The sequence below is a fragment of the Lagopus muta genome, chromosome 3, assembly GCF_023343835.1.
Source record: "Lagopus muta isolate bLagMut1 chromosome 3, bLagMut1 primary, whole genome shotgun sequence".
NCBI classification, from domain to species: Eukaryota; Metazoa; Chordata; class Aves; order Galliformes; family Phasianidae; genus Lagopus; species Lagopus muta.
Window position 1 is genome coordinate 42,239,529 of NC_064435.1, and position 20,319 is coordinate 42,259,847.

The 20,319-nt window shown below is 41.1% G+C and overlaps 1 protein-coding gene and 1 long non-coding RNA gene across 2 annotated transcripts in view; one reads left to right on the top strand and one right to left on the bottom strand.

The window, feature by feature from the left end:
- The window catches only part of LOC125690753 (uncharacterized), a 29,806-nt gene extending 19,425 nt beyond the window's left edge, over positions 1-10,381 (bottom strand). Inside the window, exon 1 of the long non-coding RNA XR_007375771.1 lies at positions 10,287-10,381. This is a non-coding gene — a long non-coding RNA (uncharacterized LOC125690753). The remainder of the gene's footprint in view (positions 1-10,286) is intronic.
- Positions 10,382-11,332: 951 nt separating this feature from the next.
- Positions 11,333-20,319, top strand: part of CCDC178 (coiled-coil domain containing 178) — a 183,651-nt gene continuing 174,664 nt past the window's right edge. Inside the window, exon 1 of the mRNA XM_048940597.1 lies at positions 11,333-11,392. Coding sequence (XP_048796554.1) covers positions 11,333-11,392 — 60 coding nt within the window. The remainder of the gene's footprint in view (positions 11,393-20,319) is intronic.

Sequence of the window (20,319 nt, forward strand, 5' to 3'; positions counted from 1 at the left end):
CTTCTGTAAAGAAGTTCATCCTGATATCCAACCTAAACTTTCCCAGCACAACTTAAGGCCATTTCCCCTCATTCTGTCACCAGTGACAAGAGATCTACCCCACTCTCACTGTAATCACCCTTCAGGTATTGAAAGAGAGCAATAAGGTCTCCCCTCAGCCTCCTTTTCCCCAGACTAAACAGCCCCAATTCCTTCAGTTGCTCCTCATAGGGCATATTCTCCAAGGCCTTCACAAGCCCTGTTGCCTTTTTTTGGACCTGCTCCAGCTAACGGTGACAACTATGCTGAAAAATAGCATTTTGTAGCTGAGAATTCACTCTATCAAACACTGTTATTGTGCTCTTTGTATCTGTTGTAGTTTCCATGGAAATAAATAGGAGGCATTACTTTCAGAGCAATTCATGTACATTAACCTCCCTACACCGAGTTCATTTTGCCTGACATTGATTTGCAAGCTACCTCCCTGCTCTTGCTTCAACCCCTGAGCCCTTCATCATTTTATTTTCTCCCCCTGTAATGTTATAAACAGATGATAATAACAGGGCAAAATCTGGCTACAGCAAATGAGAAGGAGCCCAAATGCACCAGCCAAAGATGCAGAAACAAAGGAAAAGAGCTACTTACCTTTGGAAGGCCTCAGGTAAAGAGGGATCTCCAGTAAGAGATGCCCTCACCTCTACTGCCAACCCTTAAATGAGGTCTGGGAAGGTGTGGATCCTGGTTCCACCCCTTCCAGTCACTCAGATGCACTGTATGCACCTAAGCTCCCTGGGTTGACCCTGCCTTCCCACCAGGTGCTCCATCACTGGTTCAGGCCATGACTTAGCATTTCTGCTACATGCCCTGCTCTTTTGAGGAAGGGGAATGAGAGAGCAGTTGTGTCAGAGTTTAGCTGCTGATCAAGGTAAAGCCACGACAATACATACACCAGGCGTAGTAAAGTAAACCATTATTTTAAAAGATTAATAGTCTTATAAGCAGCAGATCATGCCACATACTAGAGTTTTGCCTTTCATTCCTATGATTCTGCCCAATGGACCCAAATATCCAGCCATTCCTCTGCTGTGTGCTTAACAGGCAGCAGATATTCAATAATGCAGTACAAGCTGACAGCACAGCATCCTGGGAAAAGGACAAAAGGAAAACAACCCATTTGGCAAGGACTGCCAACATAGCAGAACTAGCTACACAGATTTCTCTTAATCTTGGCAAAAAAAAGAAAAGTTTCAAACTTAGAGCTCAGTACAAGAACAATCCATGCAAGTGCTGTGTAGTCTCTGACACCTTCAATACTTTATACAGTGGTGGAGCCACTGGTCACCTTGAAACGAGGGGCAAAAAGGCACTAAGATACCTACAGTAGTAACTTACTTGAAACAGTGATTTACAGAGCTCATTCCACAGCTACAGAATGAGTCCCACTAAACTATTCTGCCCACTTTTTAAAATAGAAGGTGAGTGCTTGCAAAAACTTATGCTATGAATGAAACAAATTATGAAACAGAATAAAATGCATTGCGCACTACTGCTGTAAGGATGAAGCTGCACAGCATCATCACATCAAACTGCTGAAAACATCTGTAGGCTTTAAGTATTAAAAATTGTCAAAAAAGACAGATGAAGTGACTGAGCACCATTAAATGAATACAGAATTCTCAATCTGTAGAAATAAACTGGTTCTTTCTGTCTAATCATTGTCAGAGAAGAAGAGATAAGAATACGTACATTTGAGCTCTAAAACATGCTCATCTAACAACTTGTCAGAACCTCTTTTTTTCTCCTAGCTCTCCTACATCTAAGTTAGGATGTAAATTCCACAAGACAATCAGATGCTGGTAAACTTCAGAAAAGCCCTTGTCTAAAAAAAAAAAAAAATAAAAAAAAATGAGTGTTACCAATTGATGTTATTGATGTCAGAAATTTCAAATTAATTTTAGGTATGCAACTTACTTTTAAGTCTAAACAACGTGCCAATGAGGCCCTTGCAGCTTCATCTTTTAGATTACCAATTCTATGATTATCAAACTAATGGTCTAATTGAGATGTTTCTTATGCTTTAAATACCGAATTCCAAAGAGATTCTGTTTAGTCTTACATATCTAGAATTTCTAAGTGAGAGAAAGGCCAAATGAAATGAAAGAAGCCAAAGCTGCCATAATCCCAGTCCAGAAGAAAAATGGGCCATGGCCAAAGCGACCTCCTCCTCCCCTCCCCCCCAGTTACCTTGCTAGAAAGTACTGGCAGATACGTGGTGACACACCACATCACATGCTTCTCTGATACAGCAATGCCAACACGCATCCCAGCAGCTAGTAGATAACTGGGAACTTTGAGACACAAAATGAATCAACTTAAAAAAAAAAAAAAAAAAAAAAACAATTGAAGAATTGAAATATCTGAGTCTGGAATTTGTTCAGTTAAAATTGATGAAACTAACAGAAAAAATAACACAGTTATCAATTACTGAAGGACACATTAACACTTAGGCAATGATTATGGTAGAGCCTCATCATATATAAAGAAGTTTCACATCAGAAATGCCGGAAGTTACGTGGGACAAGAAGATTGACTATGATTTAATAGATTCTGTAGACATTTCAAAGAGAAACTCGTCAATTATAGTGAACTACACACAGTTAGGCATGTTCTTCAGGATGCTAAAAGTCAACTGAAATGGAGTAGAACTTTGACCTTCAAATTGTTGTATGCTTTGATTAAGGCTCTTTTCCCTCTCTAGACATAAGTTATACAAAGAACTAACAGGATAAAGCAATATAAATGCTGATCAGAATGACTGCTTTACCAAATTCATAGCTCCATCTATGCACAACCAAGGTCACAATAAGAAAGAAAAAAAAATAACTTTATGTTAAGTTCTCCAAATCACCTACTAAACCAAGACACTCTCCTATCAAGGAACACTTTTGAAATTGTAGAGACAGCAACATTCTCTGAACATCTCAGTTAAATGATCCCCTGTAGGATGTGACTGTCACCCACAGGAGAAGGTCAGTGGGATGGGGCTTTGAGCAACCTGACCTAGAGAAACACGGCCCTGCCCATGGCAGAAGGCTTGCACCAGAAAATCTTTAAAGATCCCTTCCAACTCACCACATTCTATCATTCTATGATAATAATCTCTACAGTTGAGTCTCTACAAGCAGCAAGAAGATATTTATCATCACAGACTCAACTAAACCAATCCATGCACTTAGGAGAGCCAGTTTTAAAACACAGTATATAATTTCCACCTTTTAAATATTTTTTTTATGCTCCAAACTCATGAAAAGTCACCTAGAAAATGTTCTGCAATGTTTTCTATAGAGAACTTTAGCACAGTTCTCTTAATGAGTTTGTGAATACCCCAGTGCTTTAGAGCAATGCTGAATAGCTGAACCAGTGCTCGCTGATAAGGGCAAAGGTTGTCAGACAAACTAAATGCTACACTACAAAACAACTCTGCCTCAAACAGCTGAGGTACAAGATGCCACACTGGACAAACAGACCCAAAATGTTAAAAACCAGATCTAAATGTTCCACCAACAGTGAGGGAAGCTACAAAGACTTTGTCTTTCTGTGTCAAGCCACTAAAGAGAGCTGAAACTCTTAACATTCGAAGAATGAAAACAGAAAACATCAGATTACCCCAGTTTCTTGTTCCAGTGCAAGCAGCACACGAACTTGCTTACACCAGAGTCAGTGCTGCTGCCATAGATTCTTCCAGCAGTAACCACAGTCCTCAACCTCAATCAGCGGCCTTAGACCAAAGAAGATAAGAAGGCATTAATTGCCAGCTGGCTTACTAATTCTATCCTGATATTCACGATATTTGTGGTAAAGTATTATAGTCATAACTGGACGTAACTGGGGACTGATTTGCTTAAGCCATGATATTCAGAGACACAGATCATCCGTTCAAAGCTTACCTTCGCTGCAGGTTTAGATTGGATATAATGAAGTGTTTTACAGCAGGCGTGGTGAGGAACTGGCACAGGCTGCTCAGAGATGTGGTGGATGCTCCATCCTTGGAGACACTCCAGGTCAGACTGGATGGGGCTCTGAGCATCCTGATGTACCTGTAGATGTCCCTGCTCATTGCAGGGAAGTTGGACTAAGTGATCTTTAAGGATCCCTTCCAACTCAAATGATTCTATGATTCCAGTTTTAGGTGAAATGGATCAAATCTCACTTGTTAGGAATTTGGAAACAGATGGAATAATGAAGAAAAAGACCTATTATTCCAACAGAAGCATGCGATATCACAGCAAAATATTGGTGGTTCTACAAAAAAAAAAAAAAAAAAAAAAAAAAAAAAAAAAAAAAAAAAAAAGCGCCCCTGGGAACATTTACTGTATCAGTGAGCATTAAACCATAGCTTTAAACACTGATAACACTGCCTCATTGTTGAGGAATCCTCATATTTAGGTTTGTTTCTAAGGGCTTTCTCCTTTTTTAACCCGGTTGGTACAAGTACTGTGACTTTACTCAGAACAGGTCCCATTCTTGAATCAGGTTCCTGCTTTCCAAAAGGTTTGTGCCGCCAAAGGCTGGAATCTTTGTTCCTCCCACTCTGCCCTAGAGAAGGACTTTTTAGATCAACTTTTGAAATAAAAAAAAATATTGAAATAACTTACGTAATATTTTACACTAATGAAAAAACACAACCACAGGAGGTAAAAAAAAGAGATGCGGATCCACCTTGTCTAACAAGTGCAAAAATCACTTTGAATAAAACTAACTGGATAAAACCCTAGAGCAAACCAAAATAAAATATAGCTCTTCAAAAAAAGCATTGATTGGGGATCAAAGGGAAAGGCCATTAAAACTTCCCGAGCTACAATGTTTCTGCATGTCTGAAAAAGAATTAGATCAGAACAAATACAGAAAATAATAGCAAGTCTGTGTTAAGCCAACAACAAAGAAATCCTTAATACTGTAAAACAAAGTCGTGTCAAATCTCCTATTTTTAGAGATACATGAAGCTCCTTTCTCAATGCTTTAAAATGTATTTATAGCAACAAAAACGAAGACTTAAGATAAAAGTCAAAGGGATTATCATCAATGGTCTAGCTACACAGACCAATTTTTTTTGTTTCAGCTGTGGTCTTCAAATATGAAGACATAATGCTAAAATAGTTCCATAGCATTAACAATCTATTTCAACTCCACTATCTTAGCAGAGCAGATGAAGCTCAATCAGCTTTTGGACAGCCAGTCACATTAAACAGTAACACATAAACTAACAATTCCAGTGGGCTTTTGTTGTTTTTTCATGCCTTTTTTTGTTTGTTTGTTTTTGTTTTCCCCAGCATCCATTTCTTAATTAATTAGCATAATTTTCCTAAAGTTTACACCAGCAACAGAACAACTGTTAATTAAAAGCTGGATCCTGTCAGGAGACTAGTACAAAAAATTCAAGAATTAAGGCATGAATATTACTCACCCAACATCCACACATCAGCTGAATCACGAGAGTGCTCTATAGCACCAATAAAGTACATACAAGCTCACGTAACATAAGAAAACCTTTCTTTCAGAACAAAATTTAGAAAAGAGAAAGCAAAAACACTGGAGAAGAAACGGAGCAAGCAAGACATGAATAACCCAACAAATGCTACAGTTCTCATTGTTCGGTTTTTCTTCTATGTGATTATTAAATAGTGGTTGTAACTGAAGTGTAGGGTTTCAAAATGCCACGTATGGGAAAGATAAGATAAGAAAGCAATAATAAGGACAAGCTATGCATAAAACAAATCCTTTTTAAATGTTACCATAAAATGTTACTACCACCCTTTGTAGATATCCAACACTTCAAACATATGTTGAGCTCTGCATTCATGAACTCATTTTGTTCAGGCTTCTGCTTTTCTAGCTCACAGTACCAAGGCAGGTCCAGCAGTCAAAAGGGATGATACAAGTCGGGTTATTGCTACACAGTATCCCAGGACACACTTTGTTCTCAGCAATTTTCATTTTGATATTTCTTACACTGAGTCTCATGGTTAAACTGTTGAGAGACAGTTCAGTATCTGAAGTCTTTCAGAACACTTTGAGAGCTCTTGTGAGCTTAAGAAGAGCTAAAATTAAACAGAAGTTTTTTCAACTGATTGGAATTATTTCAAATTGCTTGAACTCGTCAAGTGCGTGGTGCCGTTCAGTTTTTGTGAGATCCACGTATGACTAGAAAATAACAACAACTTAATCACAGGGATCAACACAGGGATCAACAGAAAGACAGAGGAAGGATGTCCTCCTCCCTGTAAAAGTTTTCCTTTGGTCTTGTTCTTTTAAACGTAGCATCCTAGTCTACCTGACACAAAAAGCAACAAAACTACCTACCTACCAAAATAAATAAATGGAGTGGAGATAACGCCCAGGTTGTGCACAAACACTGCTGAGCTTTCTACAAGTACCCGAGGGTTGACATATAGGGTCTACAACAAAGCTTTGCCCTTCGGCAGGTTGCAAAGACAGGTTGCAATTTTGTCCATAAAAATGCATGTTGTACAAAACGGGTTCTGTAAGACGAACTGTCAGTGGTATGCCACCATTCCACTGATCCTGCACATGCGTTCATTTCCCTGGAATGCTTGTAAGCTGGGTTATGCTTGCCCTAAGATAAGCAGACTTGCATGAGGAAAAAAAAACAAAAAACAAAAAACAAAACCACAGAGTGTCACATAAAAGGTTCAGCTCTCTGCAGGAGGCTTCTTCCCCAAAATGCAAGTTCCAGTACAGTGCATTCCAACGGCCCCTTTTTTATTGCTTATATCACAAATACAGAATTTACAACAAGAGCTGAATATAATGGGAGTCCCCTCCTGCTTCAGTTTTAAAAAAATCAAGCATCTTGAAAAAGCCCTGCACTGCAGAAACTTGAGTTTTCAAAGACTTTTTAATCAAATAGAAGAAATAGAAATGCAACTGCTTGCCATTGTGGAGCTCAACACTTAGCCTTACACATTACAATGTATTTTAAGACTGTCATGTAATATATTTTTCTGAATATATTCTAGTCTTTCTTTCATTGTGAATGTGGGAAAGGGAGAACTGTGTAACGATTTCAGGCTTGAGTCCAGTTTTTGTACTCCTTTTTATCCATGACAACTATTACATGGTGAATTATGAGTTTCAATATAGATTGAATAGAGACATGACCATATCCATTTCTTTCATAATTACTGTGAGAGAAATAGTAATAGAGAGTGAATGAGGCAAAAGTGTAGCCACAGAAGGAAGATGATTTTCTGACTAAGAGGCAGGACTACTACAGAGACACTGATGGTATGATAACTGCCTCTCCCACAGATTTCCTGTGCAGCTTCGAGTAAGGTACTTAATCTTTCCATGCCTCAACTCTGCGTGGCTAAAGCAGAAGTCAAAATACTTAACTTTATAGAGATGTCACAGAAAAATTTGTGTTTGGGAAGCTACTGGACATTGCTACTACATGTGGGTGCCTGAAACATAGGAGAAAAATATATTTTAGCATTGACTTTGAACAGTTTAGAGAAAATGAAGCACAGCACCTCACATCAAACAAATAAAATGAACAAAATCAGCAGCTCTTGTGAGTGTATCTGAAGTACTAGGAAAGCGCGCAAGTACATCATTTTAAGTCCAGACTGTAATAGATGGACATGCACAACAGAGCAAAAAAGCAATGCCAGCAGCATCACCTTTCTCCTTTTATATGTTTGAGCACTTAGTTTTGAAAGCTCAATATTAGAATAACGTTATGGGTTTCTATAGAAAATATAACACACATTTCCACACATTTGCACTGTATTAATTCCATCTCGTTTCTAAAAATAATGCAGTACTATACAACTTTACATCATATTGATCCAGGTAACTCATGAGTCATTTTCTGTGAGCAGGTATCAATCACTTCATTGTTTACTTGCTGTTGGAAAGAAATTGATTTAATCAAACCTTGCAGTAATACATTATTGATGCATCCCAAGAAAGCAAAGTTGTAATGAACCATCAGGGCCCTAACATAAAACACTGTAAGGAGTGGCAACTTTAGCTTCAATCTTTCACTGTGATTTGCAGAGGCATGTCACTGTACTGCCAAAGCTCTGTGCAGGACGACGGCCAGTCTGAGCAGCGCTATGCACTGCTCACATAACAGACTCGGGACAAGTTTTCTGTAACACAGCAAACCCCAGGAGCCTAGACAAAACCACACAGAGGATCTCATACACCTCTACCACTTACACACAGCAAAGTATCATTTTTACTGGATTTTAGCAAATAATGACCCTTCAGGGGGGAGTGTTAGTTGATGGGACAGCACGAAAATAGGAGAGAGTCTTAAGTCCTCCTCCTCAGCACAGGCTCAGCCTTTGTTCTCCAGAGGCTCTTAAACTTTTCCACATACTGGACCACATGGGAATAGCAATTTTAATAAATACACATTAAAATTCCTTTATGTACATTTGTCAAACAAAAGACAGCTTACAGTAGCAACTGCAGCAGCCACTTGAAAGAGGAAAGTTAGAAAAGCATTTGGTTGAATTTACAGACTTTCAAATGCAAGCTGCCTGTTTAAAGCTTGAAAAAACAAGCGCTATAGCAACACCCACTGCTACCGCTACTTAGCGAATACTGTTTTACTGTGGTTAAACTTCTCTTACAAATCTGAGAAACTAGGCAAAGGTGACAATGTATCAGAACACGTTCGCTGAAGCTGAGATACTGCGAAATGTCGTACAATGCAGAATGAACCACACCAGAATTTAGCACTGACCAAGCACATGAGAACACCTATGTACAGCTCGCAGAGACATCTATAGGTAGTGTCTGTCTAACACCTCGTAATTATTTACATAGGAGAGGAAGGCTGAACTTCCTATGTAGGAATTCATACAAGGTGGAAACATTTTTACAAGGAATGTCTCGTGGAGTGTAACTAATAGAAATATGACATCAATATCCATCGCCAAAAATAGATGCACCATAACCACAGAGACGTTACTTAGGGAATTATCTCAGAGATGGATAAAATACAAAGTTGACATGGATTCAAAAAAAAAAAGAAAGAAAGAAAAGCAATATAACCAGTGATGTATCTTCCCTGCTCTGTCATCTTTCTAGGCACTGAACTGAAGCTCAGCCAGACACAAGTTTGCAGAAGACACACACAGAAACACGTACAACCACACATGCTGTACTGTGCACAGATTGTTGTAAAATTCCTAGAACGAAGAGAAACCATACACACTCGGAAACTGAAAACAACATCAACAGTGTATTCTATTACACTTAGCAAACAGTAATACAGAACCGTGAAAACAGATACAGTAGGTAAGAGAAGACAGTTTCCTAATGAAGAGGGAATTGAGCAGGTCTCTAGAGCGCCCGTGGGTTTGATTGCCCTGGATATTTCTCGGCTCAGTTGAGAAAGTAGAGAGGGTGGAGGGAAACCGGGATGAGAGTTCTCTGTCACGTCCTTGCCCCTCTGCCCTGCCCTCCTGCTCACGCTAACGGGATGAAGTAGCAATTCCCAGATATTTTACTTTTCTCTGCAATTAAACGGAGGGGTATTCTTGGGATATCTGATGCGCGAACTCAGAGAGACAAAAACAACCCCTGGATATTTACACACACACACGCAGACGCGAAAGAAGAAAAGAATAGGCATTTCCTCACGCGCACGTTGCCGAAGGGACGCTGCTATTTCTCCTCTCCAGACGGGGACAGGAGGAGAGCAGAGGGCCGGGCTCAGCCTCGCACAGCCCGGCAGGAGCCGCGCACCCGCTGCCGCCCGCCTCCGGCACGGGCAATGCCTCCCTTGAGCCCTCGCAGCCCCACCGGCAGCCCCGCGGCCGAACACACCGCCTCGCGGCCGCACACTCCCTCGCACGCGCTCCCCGTCCCTCGCGCTCACTCGCACACCTCCTCCTTTACACGCTCACACACTTTCGCACACTCGCGTGCAGCTCCGTGCACTCACGCTCTCCCTCACATCTTCGTGCACTCCCCCCCACACACACGCGCTCCGTTACACACTTCCTCCCTCGCACACACGCTCCCTCACTCACACACTCCTTTGCACGCTCACACGCAGACTCACGCACTCCTTCGCACACTTCCGCACACCTTCTCGCACTCCCTCACACACACACACACTCACACTCCCTTGCACACTTCCTCCGTCGCACACGCACTGCCGCCCTCTCCCGCTCCCTCCCACGCCCCAACGGCCGCCAACAAAGCGGCGGCGGGACGCGGGCGGCGCGCACACAAGACGCGCACACACAATGCTGCGCGGCACCTACCAGGCGGGCAGCCTCGGCCCAGGTGCGGTCCTTCTTCTTCCTCTTGTCTTTCATGTTTGCATCTCATTGAGGTGGTTCGGTGGGGGGCGGGGGCGGGGGGAGGGCGGACCGGGGGGACGGGAGGAGGGAGGGAGAGGGGGGGGCCCGGAGGGGTTCCGCACGGACAATGATACGTTGACACCGAACGCCGGAGCCCCCGGGGCGGGAGGGGCGGGGGCGGAGGAGGAGGAGGCGGAGGCGGGGGAGGAGGGGGGCCGGGCCGGCTCGGCTCCCCGCCGCGGCGGCTCAGCTGACAGCTTGAGGGATGCTCCGCTACGCTCACAACAATGCACTATGACGTCACGCGGGGGAATGGCGCCCGCACCAAACGTCCCTCCGCCGCCGGCGGCCGCCCTCGCGAGGAGGCCGCCCGAGAGCAGAGCGCGCCCGCCGCCAAGCCTCGCGAGAGCGGCCGCGGCGCCTCTCTCCCCCCCTGGGCCGGGGGCGGCCGGGAGGGGGCCGGACTACAACTCCCGTGGTGCCGCGCGGCGGGCGGACGGGGCGTCTCCCCAGGGACGCGAAGGGCGCTGCCGGGGCGGGGTCGCCGGGGTCGCTTGGTACCCGTTGGCGCCGTCCCGCGCCCTGCGTCGCGGCTCTTCTCGGGGGCCCCTTCCCCGCCCGCCCGCCGGGCGCCACTCGCTGCGCTCCCAGCCCAGCCGAAAATCGGGGCCCGGCCCTTCCCCGCTGCGCGATCTCCTCGCCGGCGCCTACTCACTGCTCGGGGTTCGGCGGTGGGTCCGGGCGTTCCGGGCGGGCGGCCGCCCCGGGCTGCGGGTGCCTGCGGGGCTCCCGCCTGCGTCTACCCGGTTCCTCTAGCCGTGTCGAAATTGGGCACGGGAGCCCCCGCCGAGGAGGTGTGGGTTCAGGAGGAGCCGGTGGCTGCGGGGCTCCTGTCGGAGCGGGGAGAAACCCTCCGTTCTGTTGCAGGATAAACAAAGGAGTTGGTGAAAGCTGGGTTGGTAAAAGCCTGAAGGATGTTCTCCTTTATTGGATGCCTTAGGATTAAGATGCCCACAACGTGGAAAGCTGTGGGTTTAACACACCTTCCTGAGTTACAGGATATTACGGTGGGGGCTTCTCCCCTATCTCCTCCCCTCCCCCAGCCGTTAAACTATTGGGGGAATACCATTGAAACATTGTGGTGTTTTTTACTTAGACTGAAATGAATTTCAAATTCTTTAGGCTTTGTGTGTCCATCTGGTCAGTGCTCGTGCCCTCCTTCATCCCTCCACAGCAGCACTGCTGGTCTGCTGGCATCCATAGTAGTAAAACTATAATTTCCCATCCAATGCACAATTCACTGGAAAAACAAACAAACAAATCAGTCCAAAGAAGCACAACACTAAGGTTGTCTTACCTAGAGAAGGACAGAGCAGCCCTAGAGGAAGCAGCAGTGGATGCCTGATTGCCCTTGCAGAGCTCTGGCATTGCGTGGGGCTCCAACCTCACAATTGTCCTGTTCTTTTTCCCTGTCTTTTACAGCTGGATGTGATCTGTGGAAGGTAGTTCATCGCCACAGAACCTTCCCAGATTTCGTAACACGTTTTCACACCCAAATGAAAATAATTAATGAAACAAAATTCTATTAAAACAGTTGCATCTAGATTTTGTTTTGATTCCAGGCTGTCCAGAATCAACCAGAGGATTTGGAATGCCTCGGAAGTGTTTGAGAGAAAAATGTTGAAGCTGGACTGCTTCAGGCTTGAGTTTGCTTGTGTAACAGACTTAAAATCATTCAGTTGTAGGAACAGCTCTGTATTCCTTAACTTTGTTATTTACTGAGTATTTTTTGTCACCTTAGTAACGTCTAGAAAGGAAATGCTCACTATTAGTGTAACTTCTTTGTCAACACTTTGTTTCTTTGTTTTATGCCTTTTATATCTCTGCCCTACTTTTTTTTTTTTTTTTTCCTTCCTTTTGCATTTCCTCGCCGTTAGTAATTTCCTATTCCTTTATAACATGGGCTTCATTCACATCTCCCCCGTGCTAACGCCTAAGTTTTTAGTTGTTAACTACTTCAATAAAGCTGCCTTTGAAATACTGTCACTGTTCTCAATGTTGAAACTAGAACAAAAGTAAAACAGCACAGTGAGGTTGATCAGTCACTCTTGTTATACATGGCTAAAATAAACATTTCTGTTAGTTTCCTGCCCGTTTGCAGATAGGTGATGATCTGGCTGTTGGTCTGGTTGCTTCACATACATAACATGAACTGAATTTCCCATTTCTGAAGAGAGCTTTGGGCTTGCAACAATGGTATTGGGCAGAGGAGGATATTTCTCGAGTAAAGAGAAGTTTAGGGACCCTTTAAATCTTAGGGGTTTTTAGTGGTTTGATTGGTTTGCGCTTTTGTCTGCTGTAACCAGGACCACACTTTCTGGTATTTCTGTGGATGCATGTATTGCATCCCTTCTATTCAGCTACTGCAGAAATGGGACCAGTTTCTGTGCTGCTATTGAATTCATCTGCATCATTCCTACAAAGTCCAGGTGCTCCTCAGTTCCTTTGGTTGTTCAAATGCAAATGGTTGGAAATCACATACTTAGTGTTCCTGACCTTGCTGGAGAAAGAAAACCATTTACACTGTATGATGTATCTGAGCAGAGAGCTAGTGTGCATTCTGCATGCTTTTTCCTCATGATAAAAAAGAAAATGAATCCATGCCACTGCAACGAAAGAATTCTTTCTGCAATACACGTTGTAGCTGAATTTTATAAACACTGCCAGCATACTAGAAACAAAGCAATCAACAGCATAGTGAACTGCTGCTTTGAGGGTGTGAAAAATCATGTCTAACTAAGACTTGAAGCACAGCAGAAAAAGGTCAAATTGAGCTTACAGAAGAAAGGATTTCCTATTGATTATAAATAGTATTTACTGCTTGAATTAGATCTGACACTAAAGAGATTGTAACCATTGCTCTAACTGAACTGACAATCACAAAATCAAGAGTAAGAAGTGGTGAACGGCATTCAAGCTGCAACCACTAGAACTATGGCTGAAAGCTCAGCATACGTAGGGCATATCTCAGAGCCATGATCTCAGGGAATTGTATGCATGCTTGTATGTATGACAAGTGTGACTCTGTATAAATATTGAAGGAAGATGTTAGATTCAAATATACCATTAAATTCTACGTAAGCAGTATTTATGTGAAATTACCATGCCAGATGTTACTGTACTGACTGTGGATGGAAGCAGTTATTTATTATGAATGCATTTGTGTGTGCTTACCTTTTCGTTCAGGATAATGTAGATAGGCTACTAAAATAATACTGGCCACTGGCTTCTGCATTTCAGTATTCAGTGAATGCATTTCCCTATAATGCTATAGAAGTTCAACATTTGACACATCTAGTGAAAGTACCTGAAGAACAACACTGTTGTTTCCTGCATGTGAAAATGACTTTTGATACATATTGCTGAATTCCTTATTGTGTGCAATAATACTCCTTCCAAGTAGAAATCTGTAAACTGCAATAAGTACGCACACTCATACTGGCTGCAATGCTTCAGTACAACCAAACATTTCTGCAACACAAATTCCAGTTTCAGCTGTTACAAAAGAAATAGTATCAACTATTACATGGAAATACCAGATGTGCAGAAGGGTTTATTCACAGCATGAAAATTCAATCTAATGTGCTGCTATTACAATGGAAATTATATTTTCTACAATTGAATGAGAGATGCTGAGTCACAAGATAATTAAAAAAATAGCCCCGAATGATGCTAATGAAGACACTGCATTTTCTGAATTAATTTCAGCACAGTGGTGACAAAAATCAAACTGAAGTACTTGTTTTTTTATGGACCTAAGGAAGCCAAAAAAAGCCATTGTGATGGACAGTTAGCCATTTACAAACAGCGCTGTATTTTCTGCAGAGTATGTTTTCTACTCCTGCTTTAAGGAACACATATTACCAAGCATTCAGAATGCATGAGGTTCACAGCGTTTCTTACACGTAATGGACTTTTCTCTTTTGTTCATATGCCATATGGCCCAGAATCATCATTCAGAGTTTTTCAAATATGCTAATAATTCTTAATAACAAGCTTGGAATCTAGTATTATCTGGATAATATTACTGTATTTGGACAGACTCCTTAAGCTCATGAAAAAAAAACCACCCTACAGGCTGTACTTCAACATGTCAATACAGGAGGGGCTGAAGCTGAATTCTGCTGAATGGTAAACAAGGTATACCACATAGTCTTTTCTTGGGCACGGCATTTTTTACATAGCTCCTGAAAGAGGTCATAGAACACATGGAAGAGCTCACCTTTCTTTGGAAAGAATAAAAAATAATTTTAAAAGAGACAAGCACTTTTTTTTTTCAGGTTTAAAATCAAGATATACTTGTCTGTTCCTGACCACTGAATGGTTGTAGAACTGCTAAGAATAGTAAGTCATAAACCCCAGCTTTACCCTATATCTCATAGCTGATTGTCTACCAGTGAAAGCTTTGGCTGTAAGCAGTCAGTAGTTCCGCTGCTCACTTCAGTGTTTTTTTTTCAACTGTGTACAATTGTCATTTCTTTTGTCTTAGACCAGGAATGGCCAACTATTGTGAAGTTTCTTTTGCACCCTTCTAGCCCTCCAGAGGCCAGATAAAGGCTTAGGCTTCTTTTTGTAGCATCACAGCTGACCTAACAAACCCAGGCATAGCTAACCAGGGATTTGCTTTGTCATCCCATCAAATTTAAGGTGGTACAGCATGGACAGCCCACCAAGCAGCCACACTGGAATTGCACTCGGATTAATTTCCTTTTCCAGGCAGCACATCCCTGGGCCATGCTGCCACCATTCTTTCATACTATGAATATATTTTACTCAAATCCATGGGGACAATTTCTATGAGAAGTCCATTGTATGTGAACCAAGAGCATTTACACTGTATCATAAAAGTGTGAGAAAGGAAACATTTCTTTGTGCATGCACTACAGAAGAGAACTCCCGTCTGAGGCACCACACTCAGGCTGTACCCAGATCACACCTCCCTGGAAGTTCTGTTAACTGCAGAAAGACTCAGAGGAGCAAGAACTGTCTGCAGATGGCTAGCAAGATTGCTTTCATTTCTGTGTAGTCAAATCAAAAACACAGCAGCTGATAGTTTATCTCATCTGCTCTTTTTCAGATGCTTATCTAGTTGATTATATGGAAGTTGTTGCATGGATTATAAATATACTTGCTGCAATTACAGAAGAATTTAAAGCTCTTTGCTTGTAGTATCTGGTTCAGCAGAAATTACATATTTTCCTATCTAGAAGGTGATCCAGGAATTCCAAATGCATGGATGCCATTCGACTACCACATTTTAGCCTACAGAATGAATTTCATCTGTAGGATGGGTAGGTAGCAAAATGTTGCATCAAGTTATGTGGAATTTTAAGGAATTACGAAGGTGTGAGGAATTAGAAGCAAAATTGATATGCTATTTTATATTTTATTTTTCTCACAATGAGTCTCAGAGGATTGTCAGAACAAGCAAAAAAGGATAGGACAAATGTTCATGGCCAGAGCAAAATTAGTGCAGAGTCCCTAAAATCACTCACCAGAATGAAGGGAAGTGACTCATGCACTACTAGTACAATTCACCCATTCCTTTTTTTCTCCTTGAATGACTGACTTCAGAGCCCGTTTGTGCAGTTGCTCTAGCTGTCTAGCTATCTGTCTGCGATAGGCAAAATCATAAAATGACCAAACACAGCATTTATATTGTATGACATCTGCTGCCGAAATCACTTTCTGGTCTGTTTTTAGCCAAGAGTGAAAGCTGTGAGAACTAGTACCAGTTACCTTACGATGTGCAGTTTTTCCAACAAAGAGTATATATATGTATGTATACATATATATAAGATCAGCATCGCATTTCCTATAAGCGAACAAAGAGACAGAATGTTCAGAAATTTGGAAAAGGCTTTGAGACTTCACAGCTAACTTGGAAGGAAGAGCTTGGAAAACCTTCTCAGTGGACTAATTATAAATTTGAGAAGTAACATACTGTGCAATCACAGAAACTAATGCCAGGAGTGCTACACACACAGAGTTAAACATTGCTAGGTTGAGGATCCCCAAACCTGACATAATAGCACAATCGCATAGAAACAAGCAGTCTAACAGAAAGAACTGAAGTTCATTGTTGTCCAGCAGATCTGCTATTCAAATTTTGCTTTGTAAGTGCAAAACCTCAAAATCCTATGGAAGGAGTAGTCAGTGTTTATGTCGTCTCACATGGAGAAAAGGATGACATCTGTAAGCTATCTTCTGGATCAGCACACACCTGCTTGCACCTGCTTGCCAAGGGCAAAAAAGAAATATTTGAATTGTTTTCTGGTAATAGGTTACTTTCCTGTGCCTTCTCAATATAACAAAGCAAATGATACCAGATAGTCTGGTCAGCCTTCTGCTAGCTGCCACTGACTATCTGATTGCACCTGAAACTTTTAGATAATAACAGTGAATAGCACAAATACATATATATATATATAAAGGTTTATTAACAAGCACACATTTCTGAAAAAGAAGGAAAATATGGTGATGCAGTATCGGTGATAAGCAGCAGGAGGTACTTCTCAAAGGCACTGATGCAAAAGAAAAAATCAGTCTGGGGGCATCTCATTGTGTGTTTTGTACGGACTCTTACTGCAGATGTGATGGATTTGCTGCTCCTTTATGGCTATGGGAACACCTTTCAGTTCTAGCACACCATATGTGATCCTCTGGTTAATAAACAATTTCAGTTTAGGTGTACTGAATTAGATTTTGCCATTTGACTCCTTTACTCCTCAGTTTAGCAGGTGCTATGAATGCTTGAGACAGCCCCGCTGATTGCAGGAGCCCCTGCTTGGGCAAATACCTGCACAATCAATGACATTTTATGTAATCACTTCTATTGGCAATGTAAATGTAAAAATTGTAAAAAACAAATGAAAATTGAACAAAGTACTTCTTAAAATTACAGTATTTTCTTACTATCGGTGAAAATTGATGTGTTGTAATCTGGGGCAGGGACCAATTTCTGGCAGCGTGTCTGCAATGTAGCTTCTACATCAGTCAGTGGTCTGTAAGCTGATGATATAAATGCTGATATAAATGCTGATATAAATGCTGATGATATAAATATTTAAGATAAAATTATGGACATATGACTTAAATGCCCTTTAAAAACAGTTAAACAACATGTTACAAAATGCGTACAAATATCACGTAAGAAACCAAGAGCTTTAATTAAAAACAGACTAGTCAGAACAGTGAGATTAAAAATCAGAGTGTTTGGTATTTGATTGCCTCAGTCTTTCTTCTGTTGCTTTTTTTTTTTTTTTTTTTTTGGTGGGATATCTCAGATAAACCTATGCCTGCAAAAGGACATCCTGAATTCTGTTCCTGTGAGCCATCCATTTCTTACAGCCCAGCCATTTAGCATCAGGTCACATATACTCAAGCCTTTAAGAAATAAAGGAAGTTAGTACTTTACATCACCTTTTGCCTTTTGCATGAAATAATTTCTCACTACACCTAAGAATTAAAACTTTCATTTGTATTCTGTGCAGTTAACCATGCTCATTACAGGCTACAAAATGAAATATCGATGCTCAACATCTGACATGTCACAGTTGGCATGTCCAGTGATATTTCCAATGATACTTCTAAGTTTAAAAGCAAGCTTAAGCCTTAAGTCCTTAATATTCCTAGATCTAAACATTCTTCAATTTAAAATATGTGAGTAGCCTACTGAAATTCATGAGACTAGCTGTGTTGAGGAATTGCTTGCTAAAAGTAGGCTTCCAGCAGCGCAGCAGGTAATACAGCCACTGTAAAAATATTTGGCTGGATTGCCAAGGGCACATGGAGGGGATGCATGCATGTGGTGCTTGGATTTGCTCTTTCTTTTTAAGTCATTAAAAAATGGAAAGTGGGTGTAGTATGCTTCTGGTTTGCCTAGCAGATATAGGGATAATTAATTGGGATTTATTTTTGAATTTCCTAATCTCCAGATATTTTTCAAGCATCCTTTTAAAAATGTGAGTTGGTAGTTAATCCTGGCTTAAGAAAGTTAATTTTAAATAAACATTTAACAATTAATTGGACACACACTCAGATGATTTTGCATATTCTTCCAGAAGAATTACTATGTGTGGTTGCTCACTGTCAGAACTGCAAGTCATCTACATAACTACATTGGGTTTTATATTGTCATTGTGAAGTTTATGGATTGGAAATTCCTTGAGTAAATTATAGCAACTTATGGAAGGCTAACTTGGAAATTTTAAGGATTTGCGTGGCAGATGACTCTTCTTAGAGGAGGCTTTTTAGGTTAGGGCTGGAACAGGAAGTAAAGGTTAAAAGGCAGATTATAAGTGTAAAGGTTTGTGGACTGTGAGCTTTTTAGATCAATCACTTCAAATAGCTTTTAAGTTATATTCAAAAATTATGGTGGGAAAAGTCTGTAAGGAAGTTATTTTGGGAAATGAAAGAATCTAAAACATGTTACTAAAAGAAGAATATCACTTCTGATCAACTGCTTTTATAGCTGACTAGGTTGGTTCACTCAATTTGCATTTAAGAGACAAGTGAATAATCTCATAATTTTCCTCATTCATTATTCTAGAATTTGGAAAAGATAACGAGAAGTGTTATGCATAAGTACTGAAAATGGATGCAAAAGAATAAAATGCTGCACAGACAAGATCTATCTTGACTTTTTCAAGGCCAGCCATCTATGTACACGTGGGAGAAGTAAATGAAAATAAGATTTTTTTACACGAAAAGGAGCAAATGCATTTCTTGATTTGATTTAAAATATCTGAATTGGTTATTTATCAGAAAGAAAATATTCTAAGCAGGCTATTTTTTCTGAGTATAAATGGAGTTCCATATTAGTAAGCGCTATGTGAAGGAAAACAGCGCTTTGCCAATCCCCATATAAAGATATTTCAGATGGGTAAATTTGTTACCGCTCAGCAGCAAAAGGCACAGTGCAAAACTTTCTCAAGCAAACCTCTGCATATGCTGCCTAAATTCTTAAGACAGAAGCTTGCCATTGAGCAGGGGAGCAGCTCATAAGCTATACATCATTTACATGGCATGTGGCCTAGCAGTATATGTTAACTATTTTGCCACAGAATCCTATAGCAAAAATACAAAGACGTGTTTTTAATCTACCACCTGATAGAGATTACTTCTGTTGTTCAGATGATCTCTGAGCAGTCCAAGCATGTACACTACAGCTGCATCCAGTCCCAGGCGCATGCAGCCTGTGATTCAATGTATCCTGGCAATTTCAAAGAGAAAAAAATATCCATTTTACGTTTTCCAAATCAGGAGTAGTCTACAGTTACTAACAAGTATGCAATGCTGTCCCTTTAATTAAATAACTTTGTTTAAGACGTATAAATATTTGCTTGGGGAATTCATTTTATGCATTCAGGAGATGATCATGAGGAAAAATTCTCATGCTTGCGGGCGAAAAAGGCTAAGATGCTAGAATTAGACTCAAGCAGAAATGCATTAATCCAGAGTCACAAACCTCAAAGCTGTTCAAGATTTTTCTTGTCTGGAAATGCATGGAGTTCCTGGGAGCCTGCCCGCTCTACTGCCAATTCCATGTGTGCTTGCTACCATATGGCTTCTGTGCATGCCTCCTGTGAGAGGCCAGGCGGGGTGCCTATAACTACCTTAAAGATAGCAAGCAGACTACAGTGGGACTCCTGGTTACGTTTAGTATACGAACAGTGAAAGAAAATGGTCTACTTGTAATCAAATCACTTAACGAAGTGCTTCTGAAAAAATAGGCAGATATCCTCTTATGTCATTGTAACGTTGTAGTTTTATTTTGCAAAGAGTGAATAAACTGGCTGGAATACACAGCTTTTCTTTGATTAGATCAAGTTTCATTCAAAGTTGCTCTAGCTTTAGTCTTGTGGTTACCCATATGTTATTAAAGCATTTTTTTTCTTTTGGCATTTCCTTTGTGGGGAAGAGACTTGAACAA